The sequence below is a fragment of the Penicillium oxalicum genome, chromosome I, assembly GCF_001723175.1.
Source record: "Penicillium oxalicum strain HP7-1 chromosome I, whole genome shotgun sequence".
NCBI lineage: Eukaryota > Fungi > Ascomycota > Eurotiomycetes > Eurotiales > Aspergillaceae > Penicillium > Penicillium oxalicum.
Genome location: NC_064650.1, coordinates 4,355,187 through 4,380,631, shown reverse-complemented (window position 1 = coordinate 4,380,631; position 25,445 = coordinate 4,355,187). Strand labels below are relative to the sequence as shown.

At 50.8% G+C, this 25,445-nt stretch overlaps 8 protein-coding genes across 8 annotated transcripts; 4 read left to right on the top strand and 4 right to left on the bottom strand.

Moving 5' to 3' along the window:
- Positions 1 to 103: 103 nt before the first annotated feature.
- POX_a01443 (uncharacterized protein) lies at positions 104 to 5,360 on the top strand (the record flags this gene model as incomplete). Its single annotated transcript, XM_050110371.1, has 5 exons — positions 104 to 1,750; positions 1,811 to 1,906; positions 1,962 to 2,456; positions 2,515 to 2,776; positions 2,830 to 5,360. The coding sequence occupies 5 exons, from the start codon at positions 104 to 106 to the stop codon at positions 5,358 to 5,360; spliced, it is 5,031 nt and encodes a 1,676-aa protein (XP_049974139.1).
- A 604-nt stretch (positions 5,361 to 5,964) lies between these two features.
- On the bottom strand, positions 5,965 to 8,952 carry POX_a01442 (uncharacterized protein; the record flags this gene model as incomplete). The annotated part of the gene is made up of 9 exons (XM_050110370.1): positions 5,965 to 6,008; positions 6,372 to 7,116; positions 7,398 to 7,629; positions 7,700 to 8,036; positions 8,104 to 8,244; positions 8,309 to 8,410; positions 8,483 to 8,545; positions 8,600 to 8,741; positions 8,809 to 8,952. 9 exons carry the CDS (start codon positions 8,950 to 8,952, stop codon positions 5,965 to 5,967), a joined length of 1,950 nt encoding a protein of 649 aa, XP_049974138.1.
- A 1,202-nt stretch (positions 8,953 to 10,154) lies between these two features.
- POX_a01441 (uncharacterized protein) lies at positions 10,155 to 11,446 on the top strand (the record flags this gene model as incomplete). The annotated part of the gene is made up of 3 exons (XM_050110369.1): positions 10,155 to 10,270; positions 10,346 to 10,658; positions 10,751 to 11,446. The coding sequence occupies 3 exons, from the start codon at positions 10,155 to 10,157 to the stop codon at positions 11,444 to 11,446; spliced, it is 1,125 nt and encodes a 374-aa protein (XP_049974137.1).
- Positions 11,447 to 12,106: 660 nt separating this feature from the next.
- POX_a01440 (uncharacterized protein) lies at positions 12,107 to 15,145 on the bottom strand (the record flags this gene model as incomplete). Its single annotated transcript, XM_050110368.1, has 5 exons — positions 12,107 to 13,225; positions 13,282 to 13,773; positions 13,854 to 14,373; positions 14,434 to 14,710; positions 14,830 to 15,145. 5 exons carry the CDS (start codon positions 15,143 to 15,145, stop codon positions 12,107 to 12,109), a joined length of 2,724 nt encoding a protein of 907 aa, XP_049974136.1.
- Positions 15,146 to 16,363: 1,218 nt separating this feature from the next.
- Positions 16,364 to 17,672, bottom strand: POX_a01439 (54S ribosomal protein RML2; the record flags this gene model as incomplete). The annotated part of the gene is made up of 2 exons (XM_050110367.1): positions 16,364 to 16,465; positions 16,560 to 17,672. The coding sequence occupies 2 exons, from the start codon at positions 17,670 to 17,672 to the stop codon at positions 16,364 to 16,366; spliced, it is 1,215 nt and encodes a 404-aa protein (XP_049974135.1).
- A 1,223-nt stretch (positions 17,673 to 18,895) lies between these two features.
- POX_a01438 (G2/mitotic-specific cyclin-B) lies at positions 18,896 to 20,506 on the top strand (the record flags this gene model as incomplete). Its single annotated transcript, XM_050110366.1, has 4 exons — positions 18,896 to 18,904; positions 19,030 to 19,359; positions 19,416 to 20,334; positions 20,406 to 20,506. The coding sequence occupies 4 exons, from the start codon at positions 18,896 to 18,898 to the stop codon at positions 20,504 to 20,506; spliced, it is 1,359 nt and encodes a 452-aa protein (XP_049974134.1).
- Positions 20,507 to 21,869: 1,363 nt separating this feature from the next.
- On the top strand, positions 21,870 to 22,768 carry POX_a01437 (Hit family protein 1; the record flags this gene model as incomplete). The annotated part of the gene is made up of 3 exons (XM_050110365.1): positions 21,870 to 22,127; positions 22,249 to 22,342; positions 22,530 to 22,768. 3 exons carry the CDS (start codon positions 21,870 to 21,872, stop codon positions 22,766 to 22,768), a joined length of 591 nt encoding a protein of 196 aa, XP_049974133.1.
- Positions 22,769 to 22,942: 174 nt separating this feature from the next.
- On the bottom strand, positions 22,943 to 24,647 carry POX_a01436 (tRNA (guanine(10)-N2)-methyltransferase; the record flags this gene model as incomplete). The annotated part of the gene is made up of 5 exons (XM_050110364.1): positions 22,943 to 22,996; positions 23,053 to 23,177; positions 23,250 to 23,455; positions 23,510 to 24,381; positions 24,534 to 24,647. The coding sequence occupies 5 exons, from the start codon at positions 24,645 to 24,647 to the stop codon at positions 22,943 to 22,945; spliced, it is 1,371 nt and encodes a 456-aa protein (XP_049974132.1).
- Between the last annotated feature and the right edge of the window lie 798 nt (positions 24,648 to 25,445).

The window sequence follows — 25,445 nt, the reverse complement described above, 5'->3', positions numbered from 1 at the left end:
AAAATTTATTAGGCTTCCCCGGCCAGCTCGCAGACCGTCGATAATGCATCCTCACCCAGTCTAATACTTCCGATCTGATCTGGAACCCGGTCGATCGAGCATTATGGCGACGACGAACAAGAATTCGTGGCCCATCTCTTCCAAATCCCGTACAAAACTAAACGCATTCCGATACAACGAGGAAAACCCATGGACTGAAACTGCGACTTCGAAAGACGAAACGAGAATTGGGCACGTCGACAAGGAAAACCAAAGCTCGTGGCTGAATGGCGTGGTTGCTCAAGTACATACAAGCAAAGAAACAGATGATACACAGCCACAATCTGCGCCATTGACCGAGGAAACTGCTTTGACCGATCAGCCCAAATTGGTCAAGGATTGCCCTCAAACGCCGGGAAACCGCATACCTCTGGAGGACTTGATCAGCAATGCCGAAGATGCTTTTGAATCGGTTCAGGGCTCCGATGTGACACCCATAGACCATGTTATCTGGCAACATGTCCCAGCCAGTTCCAATCCAGATGCGTCATCTCAAACGCCCGCACGACGTCGGAAAAAACGGCGTCATAGCTCGTCGCCAGCTGGTTCTCCAAGCCGAGAGACCTCTAAAAAGGCACACAAGGAACCGCTTGATTTACAGTCAATACAAGCCCTTTTCAAAACACCACAACACGACTTGGCAGCCGAGCTTTGGAACAATTACGTGGATAAGAATATGGTTGATGGGGCTGACGAGCTTCCTGCGCCTCGCCTCGCAAACCTTCTGTCCTCGTCACCGCAAACACCAGTTTCGGGCAGAACAAGCCGAGACTCGTCTGGCTTGAGACGATCTATCAGTTGTGTTGCCGAATGGCCTTCATCTCGTGCAAAACGAAGAAAAGTCAATCGTCAGGATTCGGACTCTGGCCGAGGCATATTTTCCCGCACGAGAAGCAATGTCCTGGACTCTGGCAATGGCAAATCGTCCCGAATCAACTTCCTACTGGAGAGAATAGAGAAAAGTCTACATCCGCCTTCGCAGTCCGATATGGGACCGCCAAACTCCTCGCCCTTACGGCAACGTATGGATGCCCAAAGATGTCGCTCATCGTCTCCTATACTGGATCGCCAAAGCGGTGTGAATGCTGAAGCTACCAAAAGTGCTCAACTTTCTGAACTTACTGAGCAACTTTTACCTGTGCGTTGCCAGAGCTTGCAAGATTCAGACTCAGAATTTGGTTGTGATGATCTAGACGAGGATTTCTTGAACCTCGCTGAGGATGCCGGGGACCCTTTTATTGATACTTCTGGTCAACACAAAGACATCGCCCTATTGGGCTCTTCTGCTGGCTCAAAAGCAAAAGCAAACGCAAATCACGTTGAAATCAGCAGCTCGGGGGGTCAAAATGTCACATCACCTAAACGAAATGCTCCACCACTATCACTGAATAACGAAACTAAACATGATGATTCTGACGATTTCGATGACGACTTTGGTGATGACGACTTCGGGGTATTTGATGGCGAGCTCCAAGATGTGCTGCGGAATTGTGGTGCTGAACCGGCCAAAGTATCAGAGCCACATGCTGCCGCCCAGTCAACGCGACAAAATGAAACAATTTCTCTGGGCCCCGGAAATCAAACTCCCGCCGAGGGAATGCATACTTCAGGACCGGTGGTAGCCCCCCCTTCTGATGACGAATTCGATGATGACTTGGACATTGATGCTTTTGAACAAACCATGGAGAAAAGTGGTAAAGATTCAGCTTATGTTTGTCGCTCTTATTGAAGTTATGTCCCATCAGTGTATGCTAAGACGATGAAATGATAGAATCTCAAGTCTCGCAAAGCAATCAAGCGTTATCAGGTTGTGAATTCCGCAGAGAGTTCGTACGTCAACTCGAGAGGACGTACGCAGCCCGAACAGGTATGATGGGTATCGCGAGACATAAAGGCGCATGCCGTCGCTAACAAATTCGCAGGTCCTGTCCGTCAAGGATGAGAAGACGGATGCCCGCAAGGTCATTATCTTGCGCGAGTCATGGTTCGAAACGCCATGCGAAAAAGATTGTTTCGTTCACTTAGTCGGGGATTTTGACACTTTTGGTCAGTGTATCGTTGACAATTCACACAACATGATTATTCTCCACCCAGACCACTTGATTTCAGCCACTGTTGTTGCAGACTCTGGGGATTGCCAACGACGCGCTGTCCTTCAAGATCGAGTCAAGGTCATTGGCCAAATTGAACGCCCACAGGCATTCGGTATTATTTTTCACGAGGTCTTTCAAAAAGCGCTGATGGCGAATCAGTGGGATACTGAATCCATGAGAATGTTGGTTGAAAAGGTGCTTGAAAATCACATCGAAGAGCTCTACACAATCAACATGCGTACGTCTGATGCCGTTGAGGATATCATGGGGAAAATACCCCAAATTCAGGCGTGGGCAGACGTCTTTTTGCAAGCTAGTCCCAAGGTGTGTTTGATCGAGCCACTGGCTAAGTGAAAATTTCGTGTCCTGAGCATTTCCTTAGGCAAACTCGGTTGTTGAAGATCGAAACGGCGCGAAGCTCAATTTGAGTATTAACAAATTGCTCGAGGTTGAAGAACATGTCTGGTCGCCAATGTATGGACTCAAAGGGAACATCGATGCAACTGTGCAGGTCGCGTGCGTCGAGAAAGATACGTCAAGAAATCTTGTCGTACCGCTCGAGTTAAAAACGGGAAAAAGAGACACCAACCAGGCGCATAGAGCCCAGACTGCTCTCTACACCCTGCTCCTGTCTGACCGCTATGGTGTGTTTTCGTTGTCCATCCAAGTCCCTGCAGATCTAACTCAGCGTGAACAGATGTGGACGTTACTTTTGGTTTGCTCTACTATCTCGAACTTTCAAAGACCTTGAGCATTCGAGGTATTCGCCATGAACTTGTTCAGATGATTCAAGTGCGGAATCGGTTAGCAGGCTACATCCGTGAGAGGACGCAGCTTCCACCAATGCTTAAAAAAGCGCAAATGTGCAATAAATGCTATGCGAAGACACCATGCTTGATATACCACAAGCTCTCAGAGGACGGCAATGGTGACTCAAGCGGGCTGAGCGACGACTTTGAAGCCTTCACGCAACACTTGAACAAAGACGACCGCGACTTCTTTCGCAAGTGGGATGACCTCCTGACTAAGGAGGAAGGAAACTTGATCAAATTTAAGAGGGAGCTGTGGACGTTGCTGAGTAATGAACGTGAAGCATTGGGCCGCTGCTTTGGAGATGTTGTGCTTGACTCCCATACGGTTCATGAAGATCAACATGGAAGTCGAATCAATCGATTCAAGTACACATTTCGAAAACGAAACGCAACATCCGGCTTTTCATTCGCAGAGTCGCAGATATCGGTCGGCGAGCCAATCGTGGTTTCGGATGAAAGGGGTCACTTTGCGCTTGCGAATGGCTACATCACCCATGTGCACACCTCTCATGTTACAGTCGCCGTTGACCGCAGACTACACAGGGCCAGAGCGAAGACCGCTGGATTCAATCCAATCTCGAACCAGTCTTTCAGAGGAATTATGGAAGTTGGAAAAGAAGGTCTTTCAGAACTTGAAGACCCAGAGGAGCAGATGACATATCGCATTGACAAGGATGAATTCAGTAACGGCATGGCTCTTGTTCGAAACAACCTGATTTGCATGATGGACAAAGATCTTTATCAGTCCAGACATCTGAGAAGACTTGTTATTGCAAGCCAGCCGCCTGTCTTCAAATCAGCCTCGACTGCGTACACACTCCCTAATTCAGTAAGCCTCAACGTTGATCAAAAGCAAGCTATCGAAAAAGTTATGAGGGCGAAAGATTATGCTCTTGTCCTTGGAATGCCAGGTACAGGCAAAACCACAACCATTGCACACATTATCCGCGCTCTTGTCGCGCAGGGTAAGAGTGTTCTTCTGACCTCATACACGCATACTGCTGTGGACAACATTCTGCTGAAGATCCGGGACGACAACGTACCTATTCTTCGCATTGGTGCGGCTACAAAGATCCACCCCGACGTCCAAGAGTTTGCCGATCTGGCGGCGATCCCCAAGAAGACGATCGAAGAACTCAAACATTCGTACGAGAACCCACAGGTTGTTGCGACAACTTGTCTGGGAATCAACCACAACATTTTCAATCAGCGGATCTTCGACTATTGTATTGTCGACGAGGCTTCACAGATCACGCTTCCAGTGTGTTTAGGCCCAATCCGCATGGCGAGGACTTTCATCCTGGTGGGTGATCATTATCAGCTCCCGCCGCTGGTCCAGAACAAGGCTGCCCAGGAAGGGGGTCTTGATGTCAGTCTATTCAAGCTACTCTCCGACGCACAGCCTGATTCCGTTGTGAATCTGGAGCATCAGTACCGTATGTGCGAAGAGATCATGTTGCTTTCGAATACCCTCATCTACTCCGGACGGTTGAAATGCGGTACTCCGGAGGTTGCGGCTCGATCGTTGGAAATTCCGGATATCCACGCATTGGCACAATTTCACGCAGGTGACATTATATCGACTCAATCAAGGCAAGAGATCTGTCTCGGTAAAGCGAATGGACGCTGCTGGCTTAATGACTTGCTTGTGCCTTCTGCGAAAACCCTCCTTGTCAACACCGACACGTTAGGGGCGGCAAGTCTAGAGACAGCGCAGGGACAACGGGTTGTTAATCACCTCGAAGCGGTTTTGTGCACTCAGCTAGTGGAAGCATTAATCGCTTGCGGTATTTCTGCCCGAGATATTGGTGTCATTACTTTCTATCGCAGCCAGCTTTCTCTCCTGCGCCAGAACCTTCGTCGCTATGCGCCCGAACTGGAGATGCACACCACCGATAAATTCCAAGGACGGGACAAGGAGATTGTCATCCTCAGCTGCGTGCGCAGCAACAGCGAAAATCATGTGGGAGAGCTTTTGCGCGACTGGAGACGAGTCAACGTTGCCTTTACCCGTGCCCGCACCAAGTTACTTGTCCTCGGCAGCAAATCAACACTGCGTGATGGTAACGAGCTTCTTGGAAAGTACGTTCGACTCGTGGAAAGCAAAGGCTGGGTATACGATCTTCCGTCCAGCGCCGCCGAAGACCACACTTTTTCATCGGTTGCATTTGACTCTACTCAAAAGCCTCTTACCTCTCCGAACCTGGCCAAAAGCCCTCCATCTTTTAAGAAACCCCCAAATTCACCCGCAAACCAAAAGCTTGAGACCCGGGAAATTCTCAGCCCGTCAAGGTCTCGCAACTCGTCCTCGCGATTGAAACAACCTGCAAAGCGGGGTGCAAAAATTTTCAACGGTTTCTCCGTTGTGGGAAATAGACCTATTCTTCAAGACCTGGTAAATGACATTGCTGGGTAGATTGTGCAGTGGCATGTCGGCACAGACTCTTCATAGATGTTTCTGTCTCTTTCTCTTGGCTCTCTGGAGCTCATTTCTGTATATAGCGCTCGAACTTGAACGTACTGATTCAACGACGACACTGCCAACTTGTGTCACTGAAAACAAAGATCTCAAGTGGTTTATTTCTATGTGTAACATTGATAAGGATGCAAGTGGGTGTCGATAGAAATGAGGACCCCTGAGATGTGTAATTGGTGATAGCTGTCTTCGGACGGTAGTGAAGAGTATTCGTTTGCGTACAGGGAGATGGGTCCAGTCTCAAAGAGAAGAAACGCCAACAAGTTCAGGGCTAATGGGTCCATTGACATGTAGTTTTTGTGATCTGCTTGGATTTAAAAAAAGCGAGCTGATAATTTCATCAATAATTGAATTTAATTTCACTATCAAAAGGTATGCAGTCGCGGCCAGAGCGATGGGACCAACGTCTATTGCATGCGTGCTTCTGAAATAATCAGGAGTAGAAAAAATTGTTTGATCACGCTAAGCAGACATGAAGGGAGAAACAGCAAGAACGAGAACGAAGAATTATAGAGCACAACTAGGGCAAAAAACAATGACAAAACTACATGACACGCAGAGTCATATACAAAACGATGACAGTCGGAACTACAAACAGAAGCAAAGGTGAAAAGCACGCAGAAAGGGTATAATGATAAAACAAAGGGAAACGAGCTATGAGGGCGGAGGTGTGAGTAGGGAAGAAGGAAGAGAAGGAGGAAGAGAAAGGGAGTAGTAAGGAGTAGGAGGATAGGGTGTCAATGGTTGAAAAGAGAAATGAGGATAAGGCAGAGAATGGGGGGGGAGTGTGAGGAAGGAAAGGCTGAGAAAGAGGAGTAAGAGGAGGAGTGAGATAAGGAGAAGAGCGAGAAAATGGAAGAGAAGGATGAGAAGGAGACACAGACGGTATAGGGAAAGGGTGGTAGGGAGGAGAATGAGGAGGACAAGGCACAGAAGGAGAAGGGGAAGAACAAGTCGAGGAAGGAACCCAAGGGCCGGGGGGAGGTGGAGGAGGAGGACCGAAGACAATGATGCCAGCACCAGGCCCTTGAGGCCGCACAGGCTTTGCTCGCTTAGCTTTCAGTCGATTCAGGTACGTCCTGTTGCCGTACTTATCGATCTCCCAGCGTCCATGATTGCCGGGGTTGGCGACGACGCCCTCGGGTACCACGGGCTGGAGAAAGCTATCCCAGGTGATTTTCTGGGATACTGGAGGCTTCTCCCGACGAGGAGTTTTCTTCGAGGCGGCCTTCTGCACGCGGCTGCCCTGGACGGTTGTCTTTGGCACCGGCTGAGGCTTGCGCCGTGGCACCGACGGCGCTGGCACGGCAGGCGGCGGGCTCATATATGGTGTGACTGATGCAGTTACACCAGTCAAATTGACGAACTCAGAGGCTGTGGGTGCCTCTGGCAGGTGAAGGAGTGACGCTTCAGCGTCACTGGGGACCGGGAGTGTTGGGGTCACTCTTTGGGCAGATGCTGGACCTCCCCACTGAACAGTGGAGGAGGCCTCCAGGGGGTGAGAATACTCATCGTCTTGGTTGTGTTTGGCTTGAGGACGATGGTGGTCGATGGTTTTGAAAGCCTCGAAGAGAGCCCACGGCTCCTGGTCCTCAAACACAGGTTGTGAAGACAGGAAAGAGGAAGACATGACCACGAGCTGAGCTCGACAGGCTAAGAACAGGTAGAAATGAGAATTATAGCAGGCAGACTGAGCCTGAAGCAAAGCAACAAGCCAAGAAGTGGAAGAAGAGGAACAGAATAGCTTTCACGGTGAAGAGACAGTGAATCGGAAATATCCAGAGAGTGAGGGCATAGGCCTTCAGCTTTTATAACCCAAGTCAGGCCAAAATACATGTCGTCGCTATGAGAGAATACACATCTCCGAGATCAAATTGGAAGATGGAATTTGGAGATGCCATGGTCGAGTTCTTGCAGCTATTTTTCGGTTTGACATCATGACGGAACAGCAGTAGACCCAACAAATTCCCAACACACTGCATTGCGGTTTTGAGCTTCGAGTGGTGGATTTTCATCAGCTTCTGATGATAGACGGCTCATGCCTTCACCGGATGACGCTTGCAAAGTAATCGAGGGGGCAGTAACGATAGTGAAACCGTCCTTCCCCTCCACGGCTTGCGTGCGCAGCGTTGACGCAGCAAGCACGAACCAGCTAGACAACAGCTTCGAATTGAGATCAGAACCATGGGAAGCTTTTGGGCCGTTGCTCCTTCAGGGTTAAATTAGTCAAGTGATCCCAAACGCCTTCCTAACGATGGAGAATGCATCATAAAGCTTACAGTAAACACGCGTAGAGATCGAGGATCCACTTTGCTGGAATGAGACCGTGCCATTTGAGACTGACCAGATCAACGGTCTTGCATACTTCGGTCCCTGGAACCTCATAGCGACTCAAGTAAGGGTCGATTTGATCGTCGGCCGAGATCCGGGGAGATCTCATCTGCGTCAGCCCAATCCATTCAGAGAGAGCACCGCAGTTTTGCTGCATCTCGTCCTCGGCCATCTGAGATGATACCAGTCCTTCTAAAGGAGGCATCGACACTCGGTTGAGACTCGTCTTCGCCATTTCAGGAGTAATCCACTGTGGGCTTTGTTTTTCAATCGGGTTGGAAGCTGCTAGCATACTGTCAGTCTGCGACATTGCCTGTCATTCTGATATCACAACTTGAGAGTTCAGGCTAACCTTGAGGAGATGAGATGGAATCCAGGTCACAGAAAAGCCATGCCACGGATCTATCCAGGACATTTTTGAAGGCCCATACAATCCTGTCAAACCCTTTCTTGCCGTGTAACATGGATGGTAGTCGTAAGTTCAGCTCAATCACTGAAGACTTGGGTCAGACGGTCACCCAAATAGGGAGCATAGATTCTGGGAATGATGCTCATACAGAATCTTTCTTTGGTGTGCTTTCTCCCACCGCTTCGCACGGGTTTCCCACTCAGGCCAACACGCTCAAACTTCTCTCGCCCCAGCTCGATCCTCAGGATCCCTTAACTCATCAACGTAATCAGTAGTGCTCCCTGGACACTCTATGAAGGCGGACGGGTCGGATAATATTTACCGTCATTGAGGGTGAACAGTGTGTCTGACCCTGCTTGTCCCTCTGAGATCATCATCACATTGCCTGTGGATACTAGTGAGCAGCTGACCCAGACGTCGATGTTTCAAAGCATCGTACCGGTCTTGATGTACGTGTTGAAGAACTCATGCTCCAACAGGTCTGATGGTGACATGAAGACACGCGCAGACCGTGGCTTATCTAGCTTGCCCAGTGACGTCTGAATCTCAGCGTACATATCTTCTTCAAGAATGACCTCAACCTGGTGATAACAAATAAGCCTCTTACGCTTTCCATATCTGGGGGAAACAGAACAAATTCTGGCTTACAGTATGCACAAAGGCATGGTTCAAGATAGTCGAGAAGGGAGATCTCTTCCTTGGCACTTGGTTTGGATCGACAAATCGAGGTAATTGAGAGATAGTGGTGTAACATTTTTCGCGGTGCGACGCGTCGTCGCTAAAGTCGAACATTTTGCCGTGATTTTGAAGATGTATTTTGTGAACATAAAAGAATTTCAAGAGAAGAATACACAGAGCCTCAATTGCTAAGGAGGACTGCAAGGTCGTTCAAAGAATTTGTGGAGCGTGATAGACGGAGAGATAAAAGTTGGCCAACATATTGATTTTCTTATCGATAGGGATACCGTGATCTCAGCATCACATCTTACACTGAGATTACTCTACACGGATCCCTAATCCACATAGTAGAAGAAACAGATCCTCCGTTATTGCGAGCAAATACTGCTCGTGATGGCCTATCTATGCTTATATGAAAACTGACCATACAAAAACTAGACTATCTCACAAAAGTGGTTCGGGCTATGGAGTGTGTTCAGGCTCGATCAAATACCTGAGCACAGGTTGCCCGTGCAGCGGAATCTGTAGGGAAGTGGATTCGGCCTGCGCCTAGCTTGAATATACAACCTTTTCATGGGAATTGGTAGACAGCATGCATCACGGGGGTTTCAAGTCGTTCCGACCCATAATCATCAGGTCTCTATCTATTTCTCTCTCGTCTTACCCACAAGGCGCGCGACATATGTACCTCCAAGCCACAAATCATTTACAGCAATAAAACAGTTCCAATAGAGAAAGATACCAAGAACCTAGCTGAAATGACGGGAGTATTTTGAAATGAAGAGATTTTCGACATTGAAGAAGCCTGTACTGTAATCATCACAACGGAAATCTGAGCAGCTCTGTGGCGGATTGTCCATCACATTTGCGGGTGTTTGTATCAAGCTGGAATCCAGTCCGGTTATCATAAATACCTAACTGCTCGGTGAGGAGCGCACGAGACAATGACCGTGTCACTAATAATTCAAGAAAATCGACAGAAGAACATAAGAGAAGGAAGAAGTCTCTTGGGGAATTGCATGTTCAGAAGGAGCCCAGATCTATTTTCATTGGCCTCGTTGCTTGCTCTTTATGCTTTGTAGTTCGAGCATGCAGAACCTCCTGCCTCAGGCACCCAAGAGCTCTCCCACGGCGATGGGTGCGGCTTTCGCGCGGAGCCCGCAGATCTCAGGTGGGAAACGTCACCAGTTTCTCAAGCCTGCGACAGTCTGCTTAACCCTCAATCGCCTAGCGCGTGCTTCAGTGGGAAACTCCCGAGAGCGCGTTGAAGAGCCCAAACGTCACTCACCTGTGAAAGTTTGAAGGCGAAAACTGCCATGGCGCCCGCTCCGCGCCGCGACCTGCTCGCGAAGGAGCATTTCGCATTCGTCTTTGGGGGTGTTAAGACGCAAAGTTACTATGACCCGGCCGCCAAGGGTCCAGGATCACACACGTCAGTCCTCCACCAGTATCGATAGACTTGAGACTGATCATTGACTCCTTTTTTTTTGGTGTTTTGGTACAACAGTATTCGGACGCTGGCCTGGAATCCGACGGGTCAACTCATTGCGACAGGTTCGGCTGATCGCACGTTGCGGATTTGGAATCCGGAGCGTCCTGCGATCAAATATTCGACGGAGCTTCGTGGGCATTCAGCTGGGATCGAAAAGGTCCTGTTCAATCCGGTCCGCGATGCTGAACTCGCCAGTTGTTCTACAGATGGAACGGTGCGCTTTTGGGACGTGCGATCGAAGACATGTGTAAGCCGACTGGATGTCGGTGGTGAAGCCTTCACATTGTCGTGGTCTGCCGATGGGAGTACAATGGTCGTTGGAAGAAAGGTAGTATTCCAAAGATTTGTTCTCCTTCTCAAACTGGTCTGGGGAAGTTGTTTCAATACGGCGCGCTGACTTGGATGCATTGATCCCGACAGGATGATACGTTGATCCCCATTTCAGTCCAGTCGCCCTCTACACCTACCATTCTGTCGAACGGCAATACCACGAACAGTGTGACCTCCATGGGGGGTTCAAAATCCAACGCCTCCACATATCAAGCCCTCACCCCGCATCCACAACCCATTCAAACCAATGCCACCACCTTCTCGAATCATGTTGCAACTCCATCCTCGCCCGATCTTCATCTCTTCGCGACCACAGGGGAGGGCACTGTCAAGATCATGTCCTACCCATCCTTTGACATTCTCCACACTCTTCATGCGCACACGTCGGCCTGTATGGCCATCTCGCTCGCACCAACCGGCCGCTACCTGGCAGTAGGTGGCAGCGACGCTCTCATTTCACTATGGGATACAACAGACTGGATTTGCCGTCGTACCTTGTCCAGCGAGAATGGCGGCTCCATCCGCGGTGTGAGCTGGAGTTTCGACGGCCGCTTCATTTGCGGCGCCTGCGACGAGCCATACTGTGGTGGAAATGGCCTGGAGATCTTCCATGCCGAGACGGGAGAAAGCGTTTACACGATACCCACGGCAGGTGTGAATGCAGGCGTACCGGCCGTGGCATGGCATCCGTCCAGGTACTGGCTCGCTTACTCGACGACCCACGATGGGCCAGGAAGTGGCTCGGGAGGGTTGAAGATTGTGGGTGCCGGGGGCGGTGCCCTGTAGAAGTCAGGAATTGTAAGAGATGAAACCTTGACCGATGAGCAATTTGCTAGAATCGTGTAACGCAGAATATGTTCAATTATACATCAATTTAGTCTGATTATTGGCGAAGTACATGGCAAAGTTGAGTAGATACAGTTGTGCAAAAATCAGATCATTTGTGCCTGCTCCTCCGCGGAGGCTGAATAGTTCCAGGTATTTAAAACGCCACGGTGGCAAGGATGTCGGATTGTGATCTTCCTGTAAGGGTGGATTAGGCTTTCATTATCATAATGTCGTTACGGAAAGGGCGCTAGAAGCCCTCGGGCGGAGGCCTTTTTCTTTTCTTTCTGCGAGCTCGTCGCCGAGTCATTTAGAGCGCGCAGAGGCCCCTGGCTTGGTGATGAACTTTCCGTCGCTGTTTGAATTCTTGGAGACGGCGAGAGATCCAATATCCGAAACTCAAACACGTCTTCAGGACTGGACGACAACTAGTCCGGGATCCAACTTGAAGCCGGACGATCACCTGAGCGACGACTCTATTCAGTTTTCCACGCCTCCCGTGTCGAGTCTTGTGTGTTTGGTGACGAATATCGAGGTATTGTCCCCTCCTGCTCGCAAATGACGCGGGAATAAGATTCGGCATTCAAGAGCGAAAGTGTTCAGCCCTGTCGCTGTCGACTCTCATGTTTGTCGCCAGTTCTCCCAGCCGTTAAGGTTTTGTGTATTCAGGGTTTGAGCCCACTCGGCGTCGGTGAAAGCTTCCACATTGACAACGTCATAATCGAGATTGTTGAGATCTTGACAAGCATTATCGATATCCCAACGATTTGCGCCAAAAACGTTCGGGAGTGCTGCTGCCCCCATTGCGTTGATGGGACCGGCCGTGTACGCTTGTCCAGCGAGGGACGACATATCAAGTGCTTGGATCCCATCAGCCGTGATGGGAGAAATCTGGGTAGTTTGAGTTTTGTCCATCATCACGGAAGGCATGGTTTGGTATGATGAGGCAGTACTCGGATGCCTCTTGTCAGGCGATGGATTTTCACCTCCAGGTACCGCGTAGGATGCATTGGAGGATGAATTTAAAGTTGATGGTGTAGGATGATCGGAAGGGGGATTTCGGTCACTGTGGCCAAAGTCTGGAGAGAAGTCCATGTCACCTTCAAGAGTCCCTTGGCCAGTTCCGTCCGATAAGCCATTCGAACCCCGACCGGCACGGGGGAAGAACATCTGCGGTTCACTGCACAGCGGCCTCTGTTCGGGCTCAACGTTCGAGGGGTCTCTGTGCCTACTGGGAAGCGAGGTGGTCATTCCAGGCCCATAAGAACCAGCCGATGTGCCCGTTCTCAAGCCATTCTCCGAAGAGCCGCTGTAGCCGGCTCGAGGCTGGGAGTGCATGACAGGATATGCTGGAGTGGGCTGGACATCAGCGCAGTAGGTGTTCTGTGGAAAGTGTAAGTACGGCAATTCAAGCCTCGCGAGCGGAGAAAAGAACAATGAAGTCTCGCAGCCGGTAGGTGAGTATATGGGGACAGTGATACGGACCATAATCTTCGCGACGCGGCTGAGTCCAGAGCCATTCTTCATGGATTCCAAGGCCCGGATTCCAGTTCCTTCCAAGTCAACATCCAGCTGTACGAGGAACGATTCTGTAAGGGGGTTCTTCGATTTCATCGCATTCAGCGCCGATACAACGAATTGAAGTGAGGAATAGACTGCAGAGTCCTCAGGCCGCGATTTCAAATATTGCACAAAGACACGTGCTGCAATATACAGAGAAAAAGACATCAAAGGATTGAGCTGCTCAAAGTCAGTCAATTTTGCACGCAAACGCATGTCAGTTCAGGATAACGTACGAGTACCATATTCATGTGACAAACCATCTTCATAATGCTCGATACTTGGTTAGCTGCCACCAGACACCTGCGTTTGCTTTCGGTAATAATTTGGTTGGCCATCTTGTTTTTCTCGGCTTTGAAAATTGCCGCTTGATGAAGGCAAATGGTGGATGTGTGTATACTCATGTTGGCGAAAATGACGTTTACATCGTCAATACTGTTGGGAATTCGAAGATGCTCAGGCAGTGAGAGGGAAATGTGGAGGAGGATGTTGTCGATGCTTCGATGTCGTTTCCAGAACTCGCCATTCAGGTCATGGTCATTGTCCTGGGGCTGTGTTCGGTGGATGTGCACAAGGTTCCTCCCCATTAGACTGGCCAAGACACAAACACAGGCAAACGGAGCCATTGTAGAGACACCTTCACCGGCTATGATATCATCCAGACGGGGCGTCTTTTGAGGCAGACTTTTATTGAAAGCTTCATCGGATGCCGGAAGGTTTGTCATAATCTGTGTCAAGTTAGCGTTCTCGCTTTTCGTCCGTGGACAGCTCGTGACCTCTGGGGGGGGGGGGGGGGGGGGGAGTTTACATCATTTTCATCGATGACCATCGGCCAGCCCGTCCCGACGCTGGAATATCGATCGACGCAGAAAGCCATCCAGAATGTTCGACGGCGCTCTTCCCGTTCAGTCCAGTCTTTGGGCGGTACCATGGACTGCTTCACATCGAGTCCAGTGCCATCGAGGCGATTGAGGCCTAGCATGAGTGCCAACCGCGTCGCTTTGCCAACACTCAACCACGCGCGCGGGAAGTAGATCATCCGAAACTCATAAGATCCGGCTAGAATCCACATCTGACAATGCGCTAGGCTGATGATGCTCTCTCCAAAACCCTTCATCTCATCTAGTTCTGCATATTTCCGGGCGCGTTGATAGAAATGATGATGCAAGCTGAAGTACTTATCGGTGACAGATGCTGCTTGACACCACATCATGTATCGTAGGCAGATTGGTGGCCGCATGTGAGGGGCGAGGTTGAGGCTGGCGTAGTATCTTGGTTTATGAATGATGGGCATCATTGGATAAATCTTTTCGAAAAAGATATTGTCCCTGAGGGAAAGGCGAACCGATTAGTTGATGTGTTTAAATGACATCAAGGTATTCACTCACAAGTCGTCTATCACATCTTGGCTAGGAAGAGGCTCCTCTAGCCCCAAGCTGAGCAGATCCCAGGAGGATGCACCAGGTGCATCGATTCCACCGGTGAACAATGACGGATTCGATTGAGATGGGCCGAACCCAGCAGCAGATTGTGGGATCTGCATCCCGGCATCACCCCCAAAAGTCGCAATTTCCGAGAGACCGAGTATTGAATCATCACCCACAGGCGCGCGAAAGAGGTTTCGTGAGGCTGGGGTGGAGATTGTCGGGGTACTGGCTCGGTCTCCTGGCCTTTCAGAAGAGTCTCGACTTGAGCTATCCACGTGGATGATGGTCAGCATCTGAAGAAACCGCCTTGGGGGGTGTTGCAGCACAAAGACAAGCAACCGAAAAGATCATCCGTACCGAGTCGCGCTTCCAGTTGCTTCACGTATCCCCGTTTCGGCCCACTTTTCTTGCGGACTTCATCGTATGCGCATTCGTGGCCAAGTCGCGAACAGGTGCCGCAACTTGGCCGTTTGCCATCACATCTGAGCTTCCGCCGGCGGCAGACAACGCAAGCGATGCGCTTGGGACGTGGTACATAATTGCCATCCCCACCGACTGTGCCATCAGTCGAGAGGCTATTGTCTGCAAACGAACGTTCTTGAAACGAAGATTCTGGGGCGGCGTTGAAGTCCTGTGCGCCTGGCGCAAAGGCAGCGGTCGGCACGTTGACCATGGCAGGCCAAGTCACCAGACTGGCGGGAAACGAGGATGAGAGGTCAATATGCCGATCGGGGATGAGGATATGGACAGTTTGGGAGGTACCACGACAGGGCGAAGGACTGCTGCGGAAGACCACCCAGTGGAGGAGAGCCAAGAGTTCCCGTCAGCGTTGTGAGGCAATCTCCTGGCAAGAAGATGGAGTGGAAATGAACTTCGTTATCGGGCTGATAATCTCTGGTGGTGGGTGGAGATAAGTGAGAATCGATGGATGACGGGCACTACACCTGGGGGTTGTACTGCAGCAGCAGACCGAGACGTGATTTCCGACCCGTCAACGTCTCGACCGCAACAATTCCATGTGTCAGGTTAAGCTCAGAAATTGTCTATCTTCTGAGTGGTTCGACCACGTTCCAATGAAGCGGAACGAGACCTCCAGAGGCTGTGCCAAAATGGTCATGGACTCCCAAGGATCCGAGGGGGGGAACTCTGCACCAATTACTGTGGAGCCTACTACGCACCAAAGTGGATGGATGACAAAGGGGGGTAAGTGGAAGCCGTCCAACTTGTTACGCACACGAGGCTGCCTGGCAGGACTTGGCGGTCAATCCCATGTGAAAGCTGGAGAATCGCATTAGTTCAAAGAGGAAGAAAGTGAACCGGATGTGCTTTCACAGGGCCAATTCCCCTGTTGGTCGATCGACTCCAATGGTAGTCATGATTTCTACAAAAACAAAAAACTTGCTGCTGGACAACACTGAGGTATCCCTGCCACGGGGTTTCGAGTGACTATGTGGTGTATGTAGTGACGCGAGTGGAAGACCCATTCTTCATGGTCGACTCGAGCCGTAACTCTACCAAACAAAAAAACAGAAAGCTGTTGGGTGATCCAGCATCCCCTATATCACCCGCCAAATAATTGTCTCTTGACTTGGACGCTTCATTTTGTAAATCTGAAAGGGACCCGCTGGGCCTAATAAGTTACAGTAACTCGTGCGGCCCGCAGGCTCCGAATGATGATATGCAGATACATATTCGAGTTCGACAAACATGGCTTTCTCACATGACGCACGGTGGGATCAAAGAATACAGAATCGGGGAAAAGAAGAAGATGCGGGGGGAGATAATATCGTACAGCCGTCGCAAGTAAGACGAAAAGGAGGAATAGCGGAGGAGGACGTTGCAACAGTTCGCTTGAGATTCCACCGGTTTTGCGTATCGCAATGTGACCGGTCTAGTTGTAACCACGGCGGCGCTTGCCTTGATTACGGGGTCTTGCGTGCACAACGGCCTTGTTGATCTTCCACTTGGGACGGGTCTTGTAGCCGGACTTGGTCTGTGATGGGGGGAGAAAGAGAATCAGTTAGAGAACGGCCCATGGCTGACTCACAAAGCGAAATCGAAAGGTGATAAATGGAGTAAAAACTCACCGGAATACCCCAAGGACTCTTTGGGTCCACGTTACCCTTAGACTTGCCACGACCACCACCGTGAGGGTGATCCATGGCGTTCATAGCGAGACCACGAACGGTGGGACGAATGTTCAGCCAACGAGATCGACCAGCCTTTCCAAGCTGAGTGTAGTGGTAGTTGGGGTTGCTAGCAATACCGATCGTGGCACAGCAATCCTTGTGAATCAGACGAGTCTCGCCACTGGACAAGCGGACTGTGATATGTTGGGCCAAACGCTCCTGCTTCTGCTTTTCGCGGGCGGATAGAGGCTTCTTCTCTTCCTCGGTCTGCTCGGACTCGAGATCCTGCTGTCGGGAATCACTTCCCTTGGCAACCACGGTAGCGTACGTGCCAGCACCGCGGCAAAGTTGGCCACCCTTGCCGGGCCGGAGGCCAACGTTGAAGATGAGAGTGCCCACGGGAATCATGTGGAGGGGCAGGCAATTTCCACGCCAGGCAGTGCGCGCGGCCAACACACCCGGGTCGACCGTTCCACCCATACTCTGCCACAAATCGTCGGGAATACCGGACATGTAGCTTTGCACAACCTCGCCAGCTCGCATGCCGTCAGCCGCGAGAATGTAGCTCAGCTTGGTCGTCTCCTTGCTCCGGACAAGGGCAATGTGTGCGGTACGGCCAGGGTCATACTCAATTCGCTCCACAAGGTGCGGACCAGGGTCCGCCCGCATGAAGTCAACCATCCGTATCCGACGCTTGTGACCACCACCATGATGGCGAACTGTGACCCGGCCGCTATTGTTACGGCCACCCTTGGCGTGACCACGCTTGGGGAAAGTCAGCCGATGGATGGGACGCCCTTTCCAGAGATGGTCGTTCACAGGCCGCCGCAAGTGTCGTACACCGGGGGTACGGGGTGTGTATGTGCGAAGCTTGACTCCGGAGTCATCACGGGTGGGAGGAGGAGCGAAGGACGCGCTGAAGTCGGACGAAGGAGTACTGATAGAAGTCTCGATTGATGACTGGGCTTCACCCACATTTGATGCAAAGCGACGCACGGGAGCAGTTGGAATCGGAGGCAAACACCTGAACGGCAATCGAATGCTCCGGAGAGCGATTCGGGGTTGAAGCATGCTGAGTCTTAGAGGCTGGATCGTGGCCAGCGAACCAATGTATTGACCTGAAAGAGTCGGGCGAGCAAGTAGAAAACCCTCCCGGGAGATGCAGTTTTCAATTGAATGCCAGAGGCCTCCAGTGCACGCTCAACCTGAATCCTCGCGCTTCGGGCTAGACGGGACCTGTGGTCGAAGACAAAAAGTTCGGGGATATGGTCATGTGATCTACTTTCCGTACGCCACACAAACTGGGTCCCTGTGGCTCATGAGGCTTTGCTGAGCCGCCCAGTGCCGTGACCCTTACATATGGACATACGGTATCGCTGTATCGTACTGGTCACGCGTGTCCTATAATCACGTGAAATGACACTGTTGCGGGGGCAACAAGCTTGTTGATGCTGATTCGCGACTCCCGTTTCGTCCACGAGCTCGCGTATCCACCGTTACCGTCACCACTCATCTTGATACTCAATACCGTTCCCTACAACAACCACCCCTCCCCTTCATTGTCAGATCGCCAATCTCCTTTTATCCCCTTGGACGTGATCCTCGACTTGTCTACTTGGTCAGTATTCTCGCCTTCGTTTTCCTCCATTCAAGCATTCTTTTCCACACCTTTCAAAGGTGCCCATCTCTTTTGTTACCGCGCAAAGAAGGTTGCAGGAGAGACCCGTCGCGACTCGCTGTGTGGGGCGTCACCCAAGTTTGACCGGTTTTCCACGCTAGCCCATAGGGCCAAACATCGCTTCGCTCCCGACTTCTTCCCTCTCTCTCATCGTCGTCGTCATTTCATTTCCAGATACCCTCCCTACCTTTTCCACCCCATCTTCTTTCGGGTCATCCTTCTCCTTCATCGACAATTCAAGCTGGCACTTAGGAATTATTGTACTTTTTGAACCTTTATTTACGCGTTTGTCTCGACTGGCGCCCGCAGAAACTTTCCCACAAGCCCTCCTGATCTTCACGCCGCGTTATATGTCTTGTGACTCGCGCCTTTTTCCCTCCCAACGCATCTGAGCAGCTACCATTGCCTTTGGAAGGGCACAGCTTTCTGGGAGTAATTACAATTCCACGCGTGGTACGTGCTTTTCAATCTGGATACTGTGGTATTTGAGTTCCCCACTACGGTAATGTCGAACGGAATGCTTACCTGAGGCTTCTTTCTCACCAGGCCAACCTCGCCCTTTCCTTTTCAACCACCATTCCCCACGGCTCTTTCCTCTCTCCTCGAGGTTACTACGATGCCTGTGGTAAGCAACTTTGACCCTTGAACCGTCAATTCTAGTCATCTACCAGGAGCATCGCGAGAATCAACAGGGCATCTTTGACGCGTCGAAGGACTTTAAAGAACGCGAAAAGACTAATATCCCTACAGGCCCGAAGCCTCCGCTCGCGAGGCGCGATGAACGAGAACGATGAAAATGGTCCCGTCACGCGTATGACGCGAGCCAAGGCCGCGCTGAGCACCGAGGGACCTACTGATGCCATCAAGAAGCCTGCCCAGGCTAAGCGGTCGACAGCAACCGGTGGCGCCCAGCGTCCCCGCGCTGCGCTGGGGGATGTCAGCAATGTCAACAAGACCGAAGCGGCGGAGATCAAGGGTGCCAAAAAGACCGCTACCAGCAAGGCGGGCCTGACGTCAAAGGCAACAAAGCAGACCGCGGGCATTCAGAAGCTTAGCCAAACCAACTCCTCTCGAACCGGTGTCTTGCAGCCTCGCAACCCCAACCCCCGGCGGCGAAAGCCAACAAGCGCCCAAAGGTCGACAAGGCTGAGCAGCAGGAGCCTCCCCGCAAGAAGGAGAAGATCGAACCGGAGGAGAAGAAGATTGAAGTAGAGCAGGCCAAAAGTCAGAAGCTCAAGGACGATGTGGTGGAACCTGTGCAGCAAGAGGCTGGACTCAGCGAAGACGTTGCCGATCTGGATACCGAGGACCTTGACGATCCCCTGATGGCCGCGGAATACGTTGTGGAGATCTTTGACTATCTGCGTGACCTGGAACAGACGACCCTTCCGAACCCGCAGTACATTGAGCATCAACCCGACCTGGAGTGGAAGATGCGCGGCATCCTGGTCGACTGGTTGATCGAGGTCCACACTCGCTTCCGCCTGCTCCCCGAGACTCTCTTCCTTGCCGTCAACATTATCGATCGTTTCCTCTCCGTCGAAGTGGTCGCACTGGATCGCTTGCAGTTGGTTGGTGTCACTGCGATGTTCATCGCCTCCAAGTACGAGGAAGTTCTCTCCCCCCACGTCGCCAACTTCAGCCACGTTGCCGATGAGACCTTCACCGATAAGGAAATTCTTGATGCCGAGCGTCACGTTCTGGCCACCCTGGAGTACAACATGAGCTTTCCCAACCCCATGAACTTCCTGCGTCGCATCTCCAAGGCGGATAACTATGATATCCAAACTCGCACCTTGGGCAAGTATCTGATGGAGATCAGTCTCCTTGATCATCGTTTCATGAGCTATCCTCAAAGTCACATTGCTGCTGCTGCTATGTATTTGGCGCGCTTGATCTTGGATCGTGGTCCCTGGGATGCCACCCTGGCTCACTATGCCGGCTATGACGAGAAGGAAATTGACCCCGTCTTCCGCCTGATGATCGACTACCTCCATCGCCCCGTGTCCCACGAAGCCTTCTTCAAGAAGTATGCCAGCAAGAAATTCCTCAAAGGTAAGTGCTTCAGAGCCATGATCTCGCATATCTCCTCGTGTGCCCACCTGTGCTGACTCGTTCACTTCCAGCCTCCATCCTTACCCGCCAGTGGGCCAAAAAGTACCACAAATTGTACATCGACAGCTCTGACTCGGAGCCGTACACTTTCATCAAGGACGGTGAACAGTAGTGGCGTCCTCCACGAGGTTATGCTCGCCCTTTGTCGCGCTTTCGTTGACCTTCTTGACGATCCGGGGGCTTCGAGACAACGCACCTAGGGAGTCTTTGCTTCCTCTATTTTTTTGGCATTTCATTGTGCTGGTATCGACTAGGTCTTGCATATTGTTAACGATGACTTGATTCATTTGTGCGCTTCCGCATTTGTTCTTTCTGATTGGTGGAGTTTGGCGCTTAACCCTATGGTCCTGGTCTGGCTTCGGCTTGTTTGATTTTTCTTCAACCTTTCTCTTGTCTGCATAGGGGTGTCTCGCGTCTCATCTTTTAATCCTCTGATCATCCACCCATGCTTGCGCTCGTATGGCCGGCGTCGGATGCTTAGTCGATGCTTTTTGTTTTCGTTCCCCACTGCTCTTCATCATTTTCCCCAGGCTCCGCGTCCAGGTAGCAATCGCAATGGTTCCCTACGCTTGTTGGTCACTTCCCTGCTTTACTTTCTTCTCTTTACCTTTCCGCCGTCCCTTTTGACTTGTATTTCCTCGGCTGACTTCAAGAGTGAACGCAACGCTCCTCGAACTCGTCGGTTTCCTTCCCGATGGCCCTCCAAAATTGGGAAGTTGAGTGCTTTTGAAACGCGTCTTGCTGAAGAATCTTGGGGAAGACAAGATGGGGCAGGCTATTATGCGATCAGGTCCTCTCAATGAGATCTTTTAGAGTATTGCATTCCGTTCCCAGAGCCTGGCGTATCTCATGGACTCTATCATGGTCCTCCAGTTCAAACCTCTTCCCGTGTGCTACCGCTGTGAGGATGTGTTGTACTGTACAATTCTGATGGGGTTTACCTCGAAACAAACGTGCAGGCAGGCTGAATAATAATTATGTTATGCTACTCGTCATTCTCTTGATCCCTTGTACTGGTTTCTTTTTTTTATTTCAATCATCTAGGTCGCTTGCGGATTCAAGTAGGCAGTGAAAGATGACGGGAACAGGCAGACTCGGTTCATTGCGTCTCCTCTTTCCGTGGGTGGATGATTGTGTATTTGTCGCTCCGGCATGGCTGAAATCAACATCTCACTGAAGGGTGGTCCCCGTCCGTGATCTTTCGCCCAGTCATAAGATGATCCACTGATTCTCGATCATGGTGATCTTCAAAGTCCCCCGACAGGATCACGCTGCGGTTTCACTGATCCGATAACCCCACGGGGCAGTGGACACTAACTCAGGCCCCACCGAGACGGGTCTTCTCTCCCGTGGAGGATGATTCTCATTCAGTTAACAATCCCAGCGAAAAAACCAAGTCAAATAGATCAGCAGACTTGATTTCGAGTTCAATCCATTCTCCTTGTTCAAGGGAAACAAAGCATTCTAAATTGATCATGGCTGCCCACGATGAAGGGCGATCATCATGTCCGTTTTGCAACATCGCTGCTGCGAATCCATCGAGTCCGTCCGGGGCGGCGGTACATGCTGAGCCTTTCGACCCATCGGTGGAAGGATCAGCTCACTGCATTCTGTCAACGGATCATGTCCTTGCGTTTTTGGATATCATGCCCCTGACAGATGGACACGTTCTGGTTGCGCCACGGCAACATTACGAGAAGCTTGGCGACATGGGTGTTGCAGCTGGACAGGAGGTCGGTTGATCTCGGCAGCAGATGCAGCCTCGGAGACCTTGCGCACGCTACTCGAGGCTACTCGGAGCAGCTTGCGCGGTTGTCTGCTCGATTTTACGGAAGATCGCTAACATTTGCGCAGATGGGGAAATGGCTACCGATTATCTCTCGGGTCGTGACCAAGGTCATCTTCGGGGATGACCCAGACAGACACTGGAATGTAGTCCAGAACAACGGTAGGGTTCCCTGTTTCCCGGGTGAGGGCAAAAGGGATCTGCAAAGATCTACGAGACAGGATGATGAGGATGAGATGGAGCACAATCCAGTAAAATGGTGTGCCCCGCAACTATCGATGACCGAAAGGGGAAAATAAAAACATGCTGGATTCGAAAGTTCAATCTCCATGCTGATTGGGATTCCTAGGCGAGCGAGCGGCCCAGCAAGTACCACATGTGCATTTTCACATCATTCCACGACCTTCCGATTTCGCTCACAAGCCGAGCTTTGCCATGTTTGGTCGCGGTCAGCGACATGAGCTCGACGATGACGAGGGAGCCGAGTTAGCTCGAGCGATGAGAGCCGAACTGGAGCTGGAGATCAAACGAGTTCATAGAGATGAGGGCATAGACCTCTGTCAACCATCAGGGAAAGGCAAATTGTGAATTACACTCTACGACCGCAGGCGTTTGCCTCTGTTGTCATCTCTCCTTGGGTTCGTTGCTCTTCCATGACATCTTTCCCCCCTTCATCCTAGGTCCTACCCCTGTGGAGATGCGATAAAGACGCCGAAATTTTTGCCCTTGCTTGATATATGTATTGTGTATCATCGAATTGGTTCATTCTTCCGCTGCCTCGGGCTCCTTTGTGTTCAAAGCCCTTCGGTTGTTGTACTAGGACTCGTGTTAGCGCTTGTCTGTATATGTTGGTCTCGGTGCGATGTATTTACCTTCACTCGGAACGCATTGAGATCGTCGGCAGAGACTCCTTCTCCATCTGTCTTGCTCCGTCCGAGCGTCACATCTGACATCTCACCTTCCGGCAGACGGCGGTAAACCATCAAGCGGCGCGACCCTGAGAGCGGTTAACGGTAAGTATCTTCGTGCGCGGCTTGTTCTATTGAACGAGAATAGAGGATTGACTCACAGTTGTGGAATGGCTGCACACACACGCTAACAACCTCCAACTTCGGGTGCATGGGTACAGGGAATTTCTTTGCTTCGTCACTTGCTGTTGGCATCCACATTGCGAGCCGTCCGTTGGGAACGAGTCTGCGAACTGCGAACTCGAGAACATCCTTCTGTAGTGCTTCAAATCCATATGGTCGTTTCGGAGGAATGTAACCTTGTCGGCTGCGTCAAATAGTCAGTGGATATCGATGCCAAAAGAGAGAAAAGACCACGTACTAATGAGCAGGCACTCCGTCAATGATCACCGGCTCAATCACCTTTCCATCGCGGGTTCCCAATACTCGCAGACCCTCTCGAACACCGTACGGGGGATCACAGACAATTCCATCGAGAAGTTGTGCGTCTCTCCAAGGGGTATTCGTAATGTCTGACGTGAACGCGTCGATGAACTGGCTCACAATCTTGTATTGCTTGAAGTTTTGCAGCATCGCCATTCCATCCTTGCGCTCGTGATCTTTGCCACGAAAGGCGCGAGGGTCAATGTCAGATCCCAAAGTCAAAGCACCAAAGTGCGAGGCCGCGACCAAGAAGCTTCCCGCGCCCACGAAGGGGTCGAAGAAGACCTTTCCGGGAGCTGCGAGAGCCAGATTTGCCGTGACGAGTGACAGCTCTGCATCCATGGAAGTGGTGCTGATGTATTTGCGCTTCTTCAATGTGTGGGTCAAGATAATGTCGCGCTGACTCTTCGCAAGCCACCGGCCAAAGTAGATCATTCGAGGTTCCGAGGAGAGCTCCGTACCAATGGCGTGCTGCTCAACATCGGTCACGTACTCCTCAATGACATGGAACTCTTCATCGGGGTTTTTGAGTCGCACGCTACCTTCCAGGCCCAGGTAACCGAACGATTCGAAAATCTCAGTCTTCTTGGCCGTGCTTCGCTTGCCCGAGAAGCAATCAACAGCTAAAGCGTACGAAATGTGGCGATAATCCTGCCACAGATGCTGTGATCGTCGATGGACGTCTGCGTGCAACTCCTCATAATTGGAGCCTTTACCCCAGAGTTCGAGAACATCTTTAGCAAGGATACAACGCGTCACCAAAGCAAGTGCTGCTGCTTCATCTTTCAGCCTCACGACGCAAAAGGGTGTCTAATGATTGCCGTCAGCATGAGACCAAACGGGATTCTTGTGGCTCCAAGTCAAGATCGTGAAGCGAATGGTTTGCAACGAGTGTAATAGGATGGTTCGTCCGTTGAACGTCACATAATAGCCTAGGGTCTGATGAGCAGCCATCTACTTACGAATTCATGATATTCGACAATTTCCAACTCAATACCGAGTAAAGTGGCCACAGCTTTGAGTTCCGGCTGTCGAAAAGTTTCATGGCATTGCGCAAGCCTCACAAGATATTCCATGGCGGAGGGGAAGCCGGACAATAGTGGTTTTCAACAGCGTGGTATGATTCCCATGTAGATCTGCATCCACTTTGGTGCCAAAAATCTAGTGATGGTAGAATATAGTAGGAGTGATGAAGTTCTTTAGTTGCAAGTGGTGGGGGCCTCGTGCCTCGAGTGGACTGGGCTCAGCCTTTTTTTTTTTTTTTTTTTTTCATTTTCATTTTCATTTTCTCCCGCCAGTCGTTCGGGTCGCTCCGAACTTGATCTGCGAGGCATCGAATCGCTGCACGAATAACACTCTAATCGAAGCGCGACGCTTGTTAAAATTATTACATTGTGTATTCGTCCAAATCAGATCGGTTTTCTGCATTTCGAACCTTGTGAAAATTCGGGGCTTGGCTTTCTCATTTACTCCCTTTTCCAAATCCTGAACTGTCGTTTATCCAGTTGTGGGACTGTCTGAGTATCGAAATCACCGAGTAGTACCTGACAGACGGACACTAGTATTGATGAGGTCCAGTAGGCCTCCGCTAAAATATAGCGTCGTAGGCAATTCACGGGCGATTTCTGGACATGAAGGTCATTGCAACCTTGATGGAACTTCTATTGCATCCGACCTATTTACGGATTAATCGCCCCTCTTAGCTCCTACACATGGAGACTCTTCTATCTCCCCAGACAAGGCAAAAACTGGAAAGATCCATTGGAGCTTCGGGCAGCCCGGGCAAGATTCTGCGACCGATACCTATATGGATCCAAAGTTTCAACGTCTTCAATCCATGAATAAAGTACTGACGAGTGAATCCACCTGCCTAT